The 15,949-nt window shown below is 43.7% G+C and overlaps 1 protein-coding gene across 2 annotated transcripts; it reads right to left on the bottom strand.

Moving 5' to 3' along the window:
- Positions 1-2,098: 2,098 nt before the first annotated feature.
- APOH (apolipoprotein H) lies at positions 2,099-10,546 on the bottom strand. Of its 2 annotated transcripts, XM_005494909.4 has the most exons (8): positions 10,388-10,546; positions 8,836-9,012; positions 7,615-7,711; positions 6,212-6,288; positions 5,420-5,608; positions 4,631-4,810; positions 3,325-3,522; positions 2,099-2,527 (listed from the first exon to the last, which is right to left on the bottom strand). In XM_005494909.4, the coding sequence occupies exons 1-8, from the start codon at positions 10,449-10,451 to the stop codon at positions 2,457-2,459; spliced, it is 1,053 nt and encodes a 350-aa protein (XP_005494966.1). In that variant the 5' UTR covers positions 10,452-10,546; the 3' UTR covers positions 2,099-2,456. The 2 variants fall into 2 exon arrangements, with proteins under 2 accessions (XP_005494966.1, XP_005494967.1); XM_005494910.4 differs by lacking the exon at positions 8,836-9,012 and having other exon boundaries at positions 10,388-10,539.
- Positions 10,547-15,949: the final 5,403 nt, after the last annotated feature.

Below are 15,949 nucleotides of genomic sequence, written 5' to 3'. Positions count from 1 at the left end.
AGTGATTTGACAATTGCAAAACTTCTGTCCAAAAAAACAGAAAGAAAACCACAAGATTGAGGAAATGGCTGAGGTCTTGTCTCCATCCAAAGCTGAAGCCTGGACATGAGGAGCACTGATGTGCCCTGACTCTCCTGAGGAAATCACTGTAGACACACTGATACAGAACACAAAGATATCCCAACCAGAATGCAGAACAAATTCCCAATTTGAATTGTAAAAACACGGTCATTTAAGCAAAACATATTCAATCCTTTTTTTTTTCCCCTCACATTTTACCATGTTCTCTTATCTCTTTAACTGTCTCAGCAGGTTGCCACAAGTAACATGAACACAGCTTAAGGCATTTTTTCAAACATCTCAAAAATACAGAAAAAAAAAGAAGGCAGGTCTCACTGCCTCATACCAGCTTCTGGAACACTTCGAGTTGCAAGACATTATTTTTCAGCCCTTCTGAGCAAATCTTTCATGTCTGGAAAGTTGTGATTCACAAACACCTCACTACTTCAAAGAGTTAACAGGTCACAGATTTTTTTTTTCTCCCTCTTCTTGCCTCAGGAGAGTAGATAATAAATTCAGCATGTGAACATTGGCTCCTAAGGGTGATCCTTTCAAGTATTCCAGTGCTTCACATCCAGTGAGGAAGCAGGGCCAGCTGATGTGTTCTGTCATTATTCTGTGTATGGGTAAGTAGAACTGGGAAAATTTCCTTAGAAAAGCCTCAGTTTTCCTGGGGCAGCTGTTTTTTGTGCAAAACACCAGACATTCCAGGGGCAAGCTGCATTTAGGGGGCAGTGAATGCTAAGTTTGCTTATGCCAACTTCACGGGGTTTGCTGTGACACACGAGTTAATATTAAACTGTGTTTGGTATCTCAGCAACTGTCCTGAACATCCTGATCCCAGAGATGGATCCACACCACATTTAGACTGGATTTCCAAATTCATTGGCTCCTGCCAGCTGAGCTATGCATGTCTTAGAAGGACTTAGGGGTATCTTGCAAACTTCATTTGAGGATTCCACCTAAATGTGTTCAACCAAAATATGGCACACACTGCACCAATATTCAGTTGCCAGCATGAATTTGTCTGTCTCTGCATAAAAAAAAAATATTGCTGAGTACAAAGTACTAAATATTTAATAATAGCTGCCTCAATCTCTCCTTAAAAATAGGAAGCATAAGGATGAATTACATCAGTCATGCTATTAAAATATTCGTACCTTACCAAAAAAAAAAAAAAAAAAAGATAATTAGAATATGTTTGGAGTTCTTTAATGGCAGCTCTACCATCTTACAAGCAGCTTGATCTTAATGTTAAATGGTCCTTTTAAAAGTTCTGCAGTGGATTATTACTTACTGTGGAGCTCATGCTTTTTGTCAAAGAAAAGGCTTTTAAACTGCAGAGGGAACCCTGTATGACTCATGACAATTTATTGTAAGTGTACCACAAATATTTCTGTATCACTTTCTAGTATGTTGAAATTATAATTACTTTTTCTAAATGAAAATACAGACATAAGCACAAAACTTGCCAGACTGGATCATACCAGTAAGCTGCCTGTACCATAAATCAAATTAAAAGTAGTTTACTTCAGAGCTACTTAATGATCAGAGATCAGAACTGTTGCTCAATGGTGTACAGTTCTCTTAAAAAAAAAACAACAACAACAAAAAACCAAAACTGAAGCAATTATGTTGTGTAATATTGAAACAGAGGTAAAAATTAACAGTGGTTTAAAACAGTTTCAGGTGAAGTTAGAATCTCTAAAATGTAAATGGTCTTACTAACTGAAGCAATTGGTTTTTAAGCAATATTTAAAAACCCTTTATCTGATGCTGTTGGTGTTTAAATCATGCTTGGATTCTTGGCTTCTAAACTCATTTGGAAATCTCAGTCTTTCTACTTACGTAAATTCTGGAAAATCCCAGGCTCGTGGCCTCTGCCTATCTATAATTAAAGGTCCACTCCCTGTCACAGGGGAGTGGTAATGGAATCAGAACCCAGTAATTACCAATGATTAAGGCCTCTTGCTATAAATCAGTCTAGAGCTAAAGGATCTGATTGATGATTAGGTAATATTAAATAAGAACACAGTAGTGGCTGAAAATCACTTTATTGTAAAGCAACTGCTATTGAGGAGGTCATTTACAGTTGCATAAATGTTGGAAATGTGCAGAGAGAAGCACTAGTGCAGGGATTTGGAAGAAGGCAGAGACAGGAGAGTGGAAGTTAATGGCTGAAATGATGTTGTAGCTTGTGGAAGAGACTGGAGGGGGATGGTGGGAGGGAAGAAAGCATTCACAGATTCCAGATTTCACCTGGAAATTTACACTTCCAGGACCTGAGTTACATTTACAAGACCCAAGTTACACTCACAGGACCTAAGTTTTCCTCTTGTATGTGGAATGTTCTGTCTCAGCAAGGCAGAAATTTAGTACTGGGTTATTTCTCTGCTTCAGGCTTCATCTTCACAGGCTTTCATCTCTGAGGGGTCTTTCTTCACCAGAGTTGAGAAAAAGCCACGTTCTGTTGGAGCAAGTGAAGAACTTGGGTTAATTTCTTACAGCATGTGACAGCTGAAAACAACAGCGAGGTGAGCAGTCAAGAAATACACTTTTATTTTCTATCTTAATAAAGCCAAGCTACATACATCAGAAGCCAAATGTGAGGAGAGATGTTTTCATCGTGGACAGGCTGTGCTTTTCCTCTGCTTAGAAATGAAACTAAAACTTACAAGGAAAATCCTATGCAAGGAATATTGACAGAACAAGTGTGAAACGTTTCCTCTTGCTGGCAAAGTTGGTAATGTCTATTTATTTATTCTAAAAGCCTGAGTGCCTGTGAAGCTGTTCCTGCAGCATCAACTCCTCCCCACAGCTCTCAGCTGCTTTTCAACACTCCTGGTCCAAAGTGTTTTCCTGATCAGCACAAGGTGGGAATAATTCACCAGAAGAAGAGGGAATATGTCAGGTTCTCAAACCTGCAGCAGTGTTCAGGCTTTTTTGTCCCTAAAGAAGGTGCTGATCCAAGGATTTGGGAAATCTCAGAATACTTCACATATGGCCTTTTCTTTGGGGTAGTAACATCTTTAAGTGGCATCTTCTAGAACAGAACAGGAATTAAAGCAGGGCTGTGGCACAACCAAAGGAAAATTTTTGCTGAGCATTCTCCCTTCAGGCCATTTTCTTCCAGAATGCCCAATAACTCAAACACCCAGGAATTCAAATAGCCACTCACTGAAGATGAATTCTGACATTGTCCCCCACGTTAAGCAGTTGTAATTCCCCCACCAGGAGCGGGTTTGTTGTCAGCCTGGCTCATACCTTTAAAGCAGGCAGGGAGGGTGAAGTTGCCATCCACACACGCCACATCTACAGTGTAGGCACAGGACTTTTCCTTGTTCTTGCAGAAGAAGGAGACAGTTTCTCCATGCAGAATGCCATCCTTCAGGTCGTTCTGAACCCTCTTCTTCTCTCCGTTGTACAATACTACTGCTTTCTTAACTGGTATTTTACATGGTGCTGGAAAAAAATCCAGTTATAAGGAGCAGGTTTGAAAAGGGGGTAGAACAGATCCCAGCAGAATTCTGTGTATGTGACATTTGGGAATGAAAAATGTGTCCCACATATGGACAGAACTTCTGCTGGTATGAAAATGCTGAAGAAATTCAGACCCTGAAGCATAGGGTCAAAAGTTTCCAGTGAAAATCCAGCCTCAGTGTAATATCTGATGACATGAAATAAAAAGAGGAGAGGAAATGCTCAGACAGAATAAAGTTACATGGCTGATTATTGGAGTCAATCCAGATACATCAATGTCATACAACATTCAGTGTTGGGAGAGGGCTTAGATTATCAGGCCCTTGCAATTCCTTTTTTTTGCATCCTTTTGAGCACAGCTCTTGCACAAAGGAGTGACTGTTGGAATTCAGGACATCCCTCTGGCTGTCCTGGATTGCCCAAACCCTGCCAGGGGGCTCAGAGACCCTGGCACACAGCCCAAGACACCTGTGACTTTGATTATGACCCATGGAAAAAATTATCAACCTTATATGAGGGTCTGCAAGCCAAGAAAGTCTAAGTAGAATAGTAGCTAGTCTGTCACGGGGTGAAAAATAGATTTTTTGGAGGTTTTAGAATGGGGGTTCAGGAGTCGAGATGGGGGAATTTGGGTGTGTCCAGCCTTTCTCCTTCTTCTTCTTGGCCTCCATCTTCTGCTGTGATGGTGGCACTTTTGGATTGGTTTAGAGTAGAAGCTCACTGTCTAACATAGGTGATAGGTATTGGGAAGTTATGGTAAATAATATACATATATAAAATATATGTAGTTTTTAGTATAAAAAGATAACGCACAGTGTGCCTCTGTCTGACCTGCTGAACAGAGCTCAGCAGGCCAGAGGAAGAATTTTATAGATAAGAAACAATAAACCTTGAGAATGAGAACTGAAGAGTTCTGAGAATAGAAGAGTTCTCCTTCTTCGACTGCTGGGCTGGAAAAAGAGACTTTCTAACCCATCTCGGGGTCACTGTGACCAGCAGAAGTCCCAGGAAGTGACGGCTGCACAGTCAGAGCAGGGGCCAGGTGGAGGAGCTCAGTTTGTTCCCTGTTTCTGGGGATGGGGGTGCTCACCTCGGCAGGCTGGCTTTGTGGACCAGTTCCCAGAGCTCTCACAGCGGGAGTGTTTGGGTCCCTCCATGACGAAGCCGGACTGGCAGCCGAAGCTGACGCTCTCGTTGTAGTGGTAGGTTCTGCGCACTGCGAACTCTATGAACCCATTCTCTATTCCTATCGGAGTGGGGCAGGTCACAGCTGGGGGGCAAAACCAAACACAAAGCTTTAGCAGTGTCACAGGTCAAAGAGACAGCTATAAACCTGGAAAATGTACAAAAACTTTCACAGCGGGTCATTGCAGTGTCTTTCACAGGAAACACAGACAGGGGAAAGCAGCTTCAAAACCACAACAAATAAATAAACATTACTTGTTTTAAATCCACATCCGTTGCAATCTGTGGTTATAACATGAGTTAAAACATGGTGCAATTTAACTAAAAGCAGGGAAGTTTTTAGGACTGAGGGTAAGGTTGGCTGTTTCTGAGGTGAATCTGAGCACTTGGAATCAAATGTTGGCTGCACACTGGAGGCCAGGCTCAGGTTGCCCACTATGCACCATGTTTAGCAGGGTTTGTTTATATAACCTTTACACCTGCACCAAACGTTTTGTCAATCCCATGTTATGTGCCATGGGTTAGCAATCTCCTTGATCCACAAGCCTCAATGATTGCAGAATTCAGCTGCAGAGGAGCTGTGCTGTATGTTTGCAATTAAAGTTGTAAAAAAAAAAAAAAAATTAAAATATTATTGTTCATTTAATTTTGTATCTATAGTTCTCAGGAATATGGATAAAAGTGAGTTACTCACCCTTGCACACTGGAATGCTGCTCCAGGTGCCATTGGCCATGCAGGTGGCTGTCTCATTCCCAATCAGGGCAAGAGGAGGGACACATTCAAACTGGATTGTGTCCAGGAAATGAGAGACATTTCCAGGATGTAGGCGACGGAAAGAGATGACCCCAAATTCTGAGAGCGAGGGAGGTGCACAAGTCACAGCTACAAAAGCACAGAATTCAAAAAATTCAGAAAAAGGTTTAAAGCATTCAGGAAAAAAAAAAAAGCATTCAGAAAATTAAATCTTAACGATCAAATAATTGTGGAATCAGAGGAGCAACGTTCTTATGACTAAATGAACCCACATGGAATCACAGCTGGCAAAATATAATTTAAGTTAAAAGTGTCAGAGGGGCCTCAGAGTATGGAATTCATGATTTTTGCTGGATTTTTCTGCTAATATTACTGCTTTTCAGTCAAGTGTTTTTGCAGGATAGGTTATGGCAAAACCCTGCATAAGTACAAAGGCATGACAATATCCTCTTTTTATACACAGGGAGGAGGAATTTGAGTGGATAAGCATCTTACCTCCAGCTGTAAATAGCATCCCTGATCCCCGACCTTTTGTTCAGACCTTTCAACTGTATTTCTCTAAAACCCACACATAGAAAACCAAATATGCAGCATTTTGCTTGATTTTTCCCAACCAGCTTTTGCACAGCACTAAAGGAGACTTTTGAATAAGAGTATATATAATTCTGAGCAATGCAAAGGAATATTTCTGGAATAAGAATAAAGATACTTATTTTTTATTGAAACACATACGTTGGCACTGGGGAAAAGTTCCAGTCCACTTTCCATCTGCCATGCACTGGCTCGTTCTTGACCCAACAAGGTTGTAGCTGGAAACAAACAGACCTGGTTATCAGAGCAGGGGGATCAATCAAAGATCTGCCATTTCTCATAAACACAATGAAGAATCCAGCTCTGAAATCCTTCTCTAGTTTAACAGTTCCTGATCTCAAAGGAAGTTTAGAATCAGATCTGAAAAACTGTTAATATCCAAATATTGCAAAGACCCGGGCAGAAGGCTCCATACAGAAAGATGTTTTGTTGTTTCAATTTTATATTCTGTTTTATATATTAATTTCTACAGCTGATTAATACTGTGGATGTATGTAAATAGCAAATATTGATTTGTGATTGCTAATGCAAATGGTATGGTTTCTTGGGAGGAGGTCCCAGTTAATTATGGCAATTAATTTTGGCAATAGGACCAAATAGTGGAAACAATTTAGTGTTCTTAAAGTCACCAAGGTGCATTGTTGTATTTTAATCCCAGACATTTCAATTTCCATATGCACATAACACACTTTTCTCCTATCATCTGTATTCACACAAATAGCATCTACTCTGAGTTTTAAAGAAATACTCATAATGAGTCTGGCATTTCAACACCACACAGCTGAACACCAGTAAATTAGAATTAACAAAACTAAATCAAGTCCCATTACTACACTTGGTGTCACAGTTGAATTTATTTATTCCTTATCTTGCTGCTTTTTTACAGAAGGAGGTTGTTGAGGCTGTTGACACTTTTCAGTGAGCTCCAGGCTGTGTCTCACCTGTCCCCTTCCAGGTAAGCCCTGATTTGTCATTAATTGCCCAAGTACAATTAAATACATGCTGCTATCAAATTCTTCCCTACATTTACCATAACTACTTTTTAAATTCATCCTTTTTCCTAAAGCTAATGAATATCCCTGAGAAAAAGTGCATTTACTGCAGGTAAGTTAAGATTAACCTCATGTTTTCATTTACTGAGCTTGGAAAGGCATAGAAACACAATTTCCACTCCTCAGAGCCCAACAGCATAACTTTGATGGAGATTATCTACTCTCTGCTGGAGGATTCCATCTCATGATGTAATAAGAGGATTTGAAAAGCAGGGGAAAGCAGTCCAGAATAAATTTTTTGCATAAAATCTCTGCTATTTCGGTGCTTTCTGTATTTGTAAGACTTTTCTTTGGAGTAGCAAAGCCCCATAATGTTATAGCCAAGAGTGAACAGAGGTGGATCACCAGAAAAGCTTTTTTTAAACGATTTCTGAAATGTAGATGAGATTTATGTGCAGCTTTCAGTGTTCTCTGTCTTGCAGTGTGGCAGTGGGTGATACTACAATGTGATTTATGCTGTTTATTGAGCAGCATGAGGAAGGGAACACTTACCCTGGATCACATGAAAAAGTTACAGTACTCTGGTACTGAAGCTCTTCAAACTCCATTTTCCCATTCTGCAGGGGTGGAGGAGGGGGACATCTCCTTGCTGTTTATTAAATATTAAAAAAGGAGAATATTATTTCATGAGGCATGACATAATAATTTCATTCTATTGGGAACAAGTAGATCATAAAGGGTCATCCTGGTGTCTTTCACATTTCTCCACTCCCATGTACTACATTCACAAGTCTGGCTGTTCTACGTTTCTATCAAAATACAAGTTTTTGGGATTAAATATTTTTAACACTGGATGGCCTGAGGAATGTAAGTTGTCTGCAATGAAATGATGGGAATGCATCTGAGGATGCAATAAATGCAGGGGTTATGAAGCAGCACGTGTTGTTAGAGAATGAGCACTGCAGGGCTGGGGTGCGTGAGGGTTCCTCCTGTCCTGCTCCCATCTCCATCCCCCTCTGTGTACGTGACATTTGGGAATGAAAAATGTGTCCTACACATGGACAGAACTTCTGCTGGTATTAAAATGCTGAAGAAACTCAGACCCTGAAGCGTTGGGTCAAGAGTTTCCAGTGAAAATCCAGCCCTGTGATAGTGGTCACAGGGGTTCTTGGATGAGGGAAGAGATGTGGATTTGACTCCATATTTCAGAAGGCTTGATTTATTATGTTATGATATGTACATATTACATTATAACTATACTGAAAAGAATAGAAAGAAAGGTTTCCTCTCAGAAGGCTAACTAAGCTAAGAATAGAATGGAAAAGAATGATAACAAAGGCAGCTGGCTCAGACAGAGAGCGAGAGCCAGCTCTGCCGTGACTGGTCACTAAATCCAAACATCCACGTGAGACCGATCACGGATCCACCTGTTGCATCCCACAGCAGCAGATAACCAGTGTTTACATTTTGTTTCTGAGGCCTCAGCTCCTCAGAAAGAAAAAAATCCTAAGCAAGGATTTTTAGTGAAAGGGTGTGTGCGACACAGCCCTAGTGCAATTTCTGTTACACTGAGAGCTGGGGCTGAAGGGCAGGGTGGGACACAGATGGAAGATCCTTTCCATCACCTCCCCTCTTCCACACACTGCTGTCCTCCAACAAGAGAGGGAAGAACCAGTGGAGAGAGAGCTGCTGAAATCCATCCGATTCCTGCCGTGGATGATGAAATGCCCTTTCAGGTCCGTGCCCACAGGGGCCGGAGGTGCTGGTACTCACGGAGGCAGAGCAGGGTGTTGAAGGCCCACTTGCCCGTCGGCAGGCACTTGTACTTCCTCTGCCCGCTGTTGGGCATGAACCCCGGCCGGCAGGTGTACTCCACTTCCTCACCCACTTCATACACCTTTTTGTCTACATTGAGGGTGGCAAACAACACTTCTGGTGGCCTGGGACACACTGGAGGAGAGGAATTTACAAGAGGTTTTGTTTACAAGTTGGAGAGAGGTCAGGCATGGTCAGGATCTGCTGCAGGTTCTCCAGTTCGCAAATTGGAGTTCTTTTGATTTCTCAGCTTGAAGCAGAGGATTCTCAATTGTTATGAGTTATAGAATCTCCCTGCCCTGAGCTTTTTTCTTCCTGAGGCAGCTGATGGCTGCCATAAGTATTAGCCAGAAAAAAATGTGGTGTTCTTCTTCTCCTCAGCAGCTCTACCAATGGTCCCAGTTAGATCTGGTGTCTAACTAAAATTTACTTTTCCTCCAAAAAGGATTTATGAAGGTGGTGCAGAAATTGAGTCAAGCTGCACCCAGGGAAATACAGGCTGGACAGCAGGGAAAAGTGTTTGACAGAAAGGGGGATAAAGTTCTGGAATGTTCTGCCCGGGGAGGTGGTGGAGTCCCCATCCCTGGGTGTGTTTGACAAAGCCTGGATGTGGCACTGGGGGCCAGGGGTTGGGTGAGGGGCTGGGGCTGGGTTGGACTCGATGGTCTTTAAGCTCTCTTCCAACCTGGTCATTCTGTGATTCTGTGGATTTAATTACAGTAAATTGCCTTGGACAAAACAGGGTGAGAATGACTTAGAAGCAAAGAAATGACTTTCGTTTTTAATCCAAATCCGTTTGGAGGGGGTCAGCCTGAAATCAGGTATTTCTTCTTGTAATTAAATTCCTTTTTTTCCCCAACTTTTCTGTTCACTGGGGCAGACCCTCTGTTCCATGAGCCAGCTCTGCTTTGCAAACAGCTCTAGCACGGTGACAGCAGGAACAGCTCATCAGCCAGAGGGTGAGAACAGGAGGGAACAGCGAGGGAGGAACGGAGGGTGCAGCCTGAGCTCCTGCTGAGGACATGGAGAGAGGCTCCTGCTGCCACCGAGGGGAGAGCACAGAGGGACAGGGAGCGCAGGATGGAGAAATAAATGGCAGACACAGGGAGAGGGGACAGGAGACAGTGCCCGGAGCTCTGGGTGTGGGGGACGGGAGGAGAAAAGCAAAGCAGGAGCTGTGCGGGCATGGAGGGGTGAGCAGGGATGGAGCAGGTTCATTCCTGGCACACACACAGTTCCCCCCTGGCACCCAGGCAGCTGGGTCCCACAACATCTGTCTGCGTTTCTTGTGCTTTCCTTCATTTGATGCTTTTGTTCACAGCCACTCTCTCACCACAGGAAGAGACAGAGGGAAGAGCAGAAAGCAAAAAGAGAAGAAAACCTCTCAGAGGAAAGCCTTGTTCGAAACAGTTGACCAGGATTATCTAGAGGCTTTAAAATCCCGTTGTTTTCTCAGTTTCCCCCATTCCCACCCCAGGATGGGCTGTCCCAGGAGGTAGAAGGCACTCACCTTTGGTCGCCAGAGCGCAGTGGCTCAGAGCCACCAGGCACCCGAGCAGTGCCAGGGGATGCATCCTGCCAGTCCCCGACGTCCCGAGTGCCCCCAGGCCGCGGCTCTGCCCTTAAAAACCCACAAAAGGATGGTTACACATTAACTCCTTGTGTTCATTCCCGTCCCAGTAAACAGAAGATAAAAGCTTCCTTGTGTCTCTGCTAATAAAGGCTGAAACAAGCGTCACATGTTGCTCCGGGGGCATAATGCAGGGATTCAGATGGCAATTTCTGCTCCTCTCTGGCTGTTTCTGCAGAGCATCTCCTGCTGGGACCCATGGTGATGGGGAAAACAGTATTCTCAGCATCTGTAGAGGATGAGGATATTTGGAATGCAAAATTGGGTTGAATAATAGAACTGTCACTCCGAGGCTCGTGTTTGTCACTGGAGCGTGGACATTTCGGTGTACCAAAGACTCCTGACAGTTATAGCAAAATCATTCCAAGGCAAAATGATCCATTTTGGACATTGGTATTGGAATGTGCCCCCAGTGAGGTACCAACCTCACGCCAGTTTACACAGATGATGATCTGGCCTGAAACTTGGGACTTCAGGGTCCCTTTTGATCTGATTCCTGTTGTCTTCCAATTACCAGTTAACCAAAGGCAGCAGAGACAGCGCTCAGTGCCAGCTCTGCTGGAAGGCTGAAATGATGATTCCTCTTCTTATTTGTGACAAGGGGGTCATAAATCAGATTTTTTGGTGGAATAAAGCCTTGTTGTGGCACTGCAAGTTTGGGGCATCAAGTCAGAACTTGACAGGTATCAGCTGAGGTTCTGATCACTGCAGTTCTCCTAATTTAGCAGATTTTAACTGCAGGAGCATCTGAAGAGCAACCAAAATAACATTTGTGTAATGATTGTTCCACAGTTTGGTGTTTCTAATCTAAGTATCCTCCTCCCCTGCTGACTCACAGCCTGTGAGGGGGAGTGAGGGACATTTGAAGCTCTGAGAGAAGTTGGGTTATGTCAAGCTCTTACTGCTGGGATCTCCAATAGTTTGTTTATTTTTGTTTTATGAAATTTCTCTGTTTGCATTTGAAACATGAATTTTAGCCACAACATTAAACAATTGGGAACATGCTATTCTTCTCAGAAAGAAAACGCTGTGACTGTCCTGCTCAGACTGTTTACCAAATACACAGTGCCGAAGGGCAAAGTACCACTGCTAAGCCAACAGAAAAAGATTGACTTCATTTTCTGTATTTACATCTGATAATTTTTCCATTTGTTACAGCCTGCTTTTTCCTCCTCTCTTTCACAAGGAGCATTTCCCTTCAAGGCACGCTGATTTAATGACCTTTATTTCCTCTGGTTTAAATCCTTCGGTAGATCTGCCTGATATTTGGATTTTGTCCTTTTCTGTGTTTAAACACCGGGAATGGACGGGAACAATTTGGGGCATTTCGGCGTCGCTCCCACGCAGTTCCAGCTATGAGCAGCAGGGGGCGCAGCGCGCTCTGCCTTGGACCGGGAATTCCGAATTTTTCTGTAATAAAAAACGGAGAAAAAAGAGTTAAATTATCTGCACGTTCATTTCCCGTCGATTTCCTGCGTGAAAACTTTGCCTCTTTTAAAACTGAGATTTAAAACTGCATGTGAAAGGGACAGGGGAATGAATATTTATGTGTAGAAGTGCATAGTAACTGCCAACGTTGTGATTCTTCTTGAAAACTTATTTCTCTGCAATGAGAAACATCTGAAAGTACGTTACAAATAACTTTGTGTGTTCTAGAAACTGGAGGACACTGAGTTAATCACGAGGCTGGAGCTCCTCTGCTCTGGAGGCAGGCTGGGAGAGCTGGGGGTGCTCGCCTGGAGAGAAGGAGGATCCAAGGAAACCTCAGAGCCCCTTGCAGAGCCTAAAGGAGCTGCAGGAGAGCTGGAGAGGGACTGGAGACCAGGGATCAGGGGACAGGACACAGGGAATGGCTCCCACTGCCAGAGGGCAGGGATGGATGGGATACTGGGAAGGAATTGCTGGCTGTGAGGGTGGGCAGGCCCTGGCACAGGTGCCCAGAGCAGCTGTGGCTGCCCCTGGATCCCTGGCACTGCCCAAGGCCAGGCTGGATGGGGCTTGGAGCAGCCTGGAACAGTGGAAGGTGGATGAGATGATCCTCAAGGTCCTTCCAACCCAAACCATCCTGTGATTCTATGATTTTTTTGGTTTATGATTCTATGAAAATGTGACAATTATTCTATGCGTTCACCTTGGCACAGCTTGAGCAAAACCGACCCAGTTCTTGCTGTGATTGTGCTTGTGTGCAATTATATACATCAGGTGATCTTCCATCAAATCCAGCCCACTCCTTTCACATGTCAGCTAATTTAATATCACAGCTCCTGCAAACCAAAGAATGAAGCAGAATTTGCTTTTATCAGAGACCTCACAAACACAGAGCAGAGCGGTGGTCTCTGCCCAGATAATAAAAATAATATCCTAAGGAAAGAAATGGCAGCTGCAGGCAGGGAAAGCAGTGCAGGAGCACTCTGAGGGGATATCAGCCAGCATGGTGGGAGCCAGATCAGTGTCCCAGCAGTCTCATGGTTACCTGGGGTTGTGCTAACACAGCCTGAAGGGAGAACATGCAGGAGGATGTGAACAAACTGCCTTTGCAGAAGTGGCATTGCCCAGCTACAATGTGAAGGGCAGCAAAGCAGAAATCCAGAGTGAATGTTTGAAAAGGCAGCAGTTTAATGATGGAGACTGGCATTGCTGGGTGATCAGAGGAATTTCTGCAAGAAACAGGACATAGGAAGAGGATAAGCCAGAAAAGGCCTTGAAAGTGAAGGTGAAAATGAAAAAGAAGGAGGAAAAAATAGAGAAAAATAAAAGAAAACTGATGATGAGAGCAATCTGTGCAGCAGCATTGTTCACTGACAGCAGGATCAACGGGAGCTGTCAGGACAGTAGGAAAAGACATTATAATAATTGGGACACAAGATAATAAGATAAGCAAAGGCTTTTGACTGGAATTGGTCTCCCCTGGAGCTATTATGCAGGAAGTTTTCAAGGACCAGGCAGGCTGAGGGGCAGTGAGGTAACAGTTCCCAGCTAATGACCTTGTGTCCTCCCTCTAACCTGCTGTTCCACTGCTCTGGTTGATGCTGTCATTTCCTGGTGCTGTGGGATGTGGCACTCTGCTCCTGGCACGGACTTGTCCTGCAGGACAGACAGGCCTGGGTCTGCACTGCTCTCTGCTCTCGAGATTTTATGGCTTCTCTTCAGCCACAAAATACATCACACAGCCAGGTCAAGATGCAGAAGTTTCTCAAATCAACAGGAATGTGCTGACTGGGGACACTGGTGAGGGCACACCTGGAGCGCTGTGTCCAGCTCTGGTCTCTCAGTGTGGGAAGGACACTGAGATGCTCAAACCCATCCAGAGGAGGCAATGAGAAGCTGGAGAGGGGCTGGGAACACACAAACCCTGTGAGGAAGCCCTGAGGGAGCTGGGGGGGTTAATCCTGGAGAAAAGGAGGCCCAGGGGTGCCCCCATCTCCCTCACAGCTCCTGAAAGGGGCCTGTGCTCACCTGGGGCTGGGCTCTGTCTGCAGCAGCACTGACACAGCCAGAGCACACAGCCTCCAGCTGCACCCAGGGAAATACAGGCTGGACAGCAGGGAAAAGTGTTTGACAGAAAGGGGGATAAAGTTCTGGAATGTTCTGCCCGGGGAGGTGGTGGAGTCCCCATCCCTGGGTGTGTTTGACAAAGCCTGGATGTGGCACTGGGGGCCAGGGCTTGGGTGAGGGGCTGGGGCTGGGCTGGGCTCGATGAGCTTGAAAGTATCTTCCAACCTGGTCATTCTGTGAATTCTGTGAATATTAAGGAGAGACCTGAGTGCATTTACAATTAAACAAATGTTTTAAAGCTGTGTTTGTCCAGCCAAACTCTTGTCATTTCAATCATTAGTGTTTCCAGGAGTGTAAACACTTGTGCCCAGCACAGACAGACATCGTATCATTGGAAATTTTACCATTGGAAATGGCATTCTGCTTTCCCTGCATCAACATGTCATGATAGAGTGGTGGCCCAGGAAAAGAAGTGAATATCCTGGATATTCCAGCTGATACAATTTTGTTTTTCTCTTACATTTATTCTCTGGAATAAACAAATTGCAACATGAAAGCTACTCTTTCTTATGTCTCTGATAAGTACAGCTGTCCCTGTGCCAACCCCTGCTTGCTGCATATTTCTGCCAGGCAGGAGAGCTGCCTTTGGGGCTGCAATGGGACCAGCAATCTCATCCTTCTCCCACAAGGATCAGACAATCAGATTCCAGCTTTTTTCCCACTGTTTCTCTTGTTCCACCTGTTGGTGACTGGGTTTCCATGTTCAGCCAGCCAGAAACCAGGATCCATTTGCAGTGTATTATTTTCTGGTGATATATTTTATATATATAAATAAATTTATTTCTATTTTTATATTGCCTGGTCTAGTGAAAGGTGTCCCTGCCTATGTTGTTCCATGATTGGAACAGGATGATCTTTCAGGTCTCTTCCAACCCAAACCATTCAATGATTCTCTGATGTTGGAAGTAAACATGTAGTAACAGATACTGACCTAACAGAATGTCTTTGGCACAGAAAAAGTAAACAGTGAGTATATAATTCCTAAAAATACTATTTTCACTCAGTAGCAAACTTTAGGGGTAAATTGCATTCCTAGTTACCACTGATGTTTCTGAATTTTTTCCTGAAGTTAACAAAATAATTATGATTTTATTCCTGGATCTGAAATCACTTTAAGCACCCACTGTGGGTATTAAAATCCCCATTGAATCTGAGGTGTCAGAGGGCTGGCACTTACAAGTGTTCCAGGTGACAGCAGGCCTGTGCTCCCCTGCAGAGGATGAAGGTGTTCCAGTTTTCACATACATTAAACTCACAGTGTACAAAACCAGAGAGCATTTTACAGCTCCTTCCTCCTCTCCGCCTTCTCATTTCCTGCACAGAAAACCCGGAGAATCTCTCTCACAGTTCTGCTGTGACCCAAATATTGTGAAACAGTCTGTTCCTCTGATAAATTTATCTAAATGCTGTCTAAAAAAATCTTGTGTTAAATTTCTTCCTCAGGAATGTCTAATTATGAAGCCTCAGGGGCAAATTATTCTCTGTGAGAGTTTGAATCTGCAGGGAGCAGATCTGCAAGGGACAGCTTCTGACATGTCAGTGTAAAAGCACAGCATGGAGGAACAGACTTGCTCTCCTCTTTTTGGCTGGTCCCAACTTTTTGCCTTCCCCTCAGTGCATTCCAGGGAGAAGCCATCAGAGAGAAAAGAAAAGAAGGAGTGAAAAGAGAATCCTCAGAGCCAGGGTGCTTGCCACACTCAAGCCAAACTGCTTCTCTTCTCCCAGCAAGTTGGCAAAAAAACTTTCATGATTCTCTTCATCATTATCCTTCCACTTTCTGCTATGCCAAATGCCACAGATTTCTGTAACAGCAGCATCTGACCTATTTTTTTTTTATTGTTTTATGTATATATGTGTGTATTGCCTGTGGTTGTCATCTTGTTTACA

The sequence above is a fragment of the Zonotrichia albicollis genome, chromosome 19, assembly GCF_047830755.1.
Source record: "Zonotrichia albicollis isolate bZonAlb1 chromosome 19, bZonAlb1.hap1, whole genome shotgun sequence".
NCBI lineage: Eukaryota > Metazoa > Chordata > Aves > Passeriformes > Passerellidae > Zonotrichia > Zonotrichia albicollis.
Note: the sequence above shows the minus strand (reverse complement) of the source record. Positions and strands in the feature narration are given on the sequence as shown.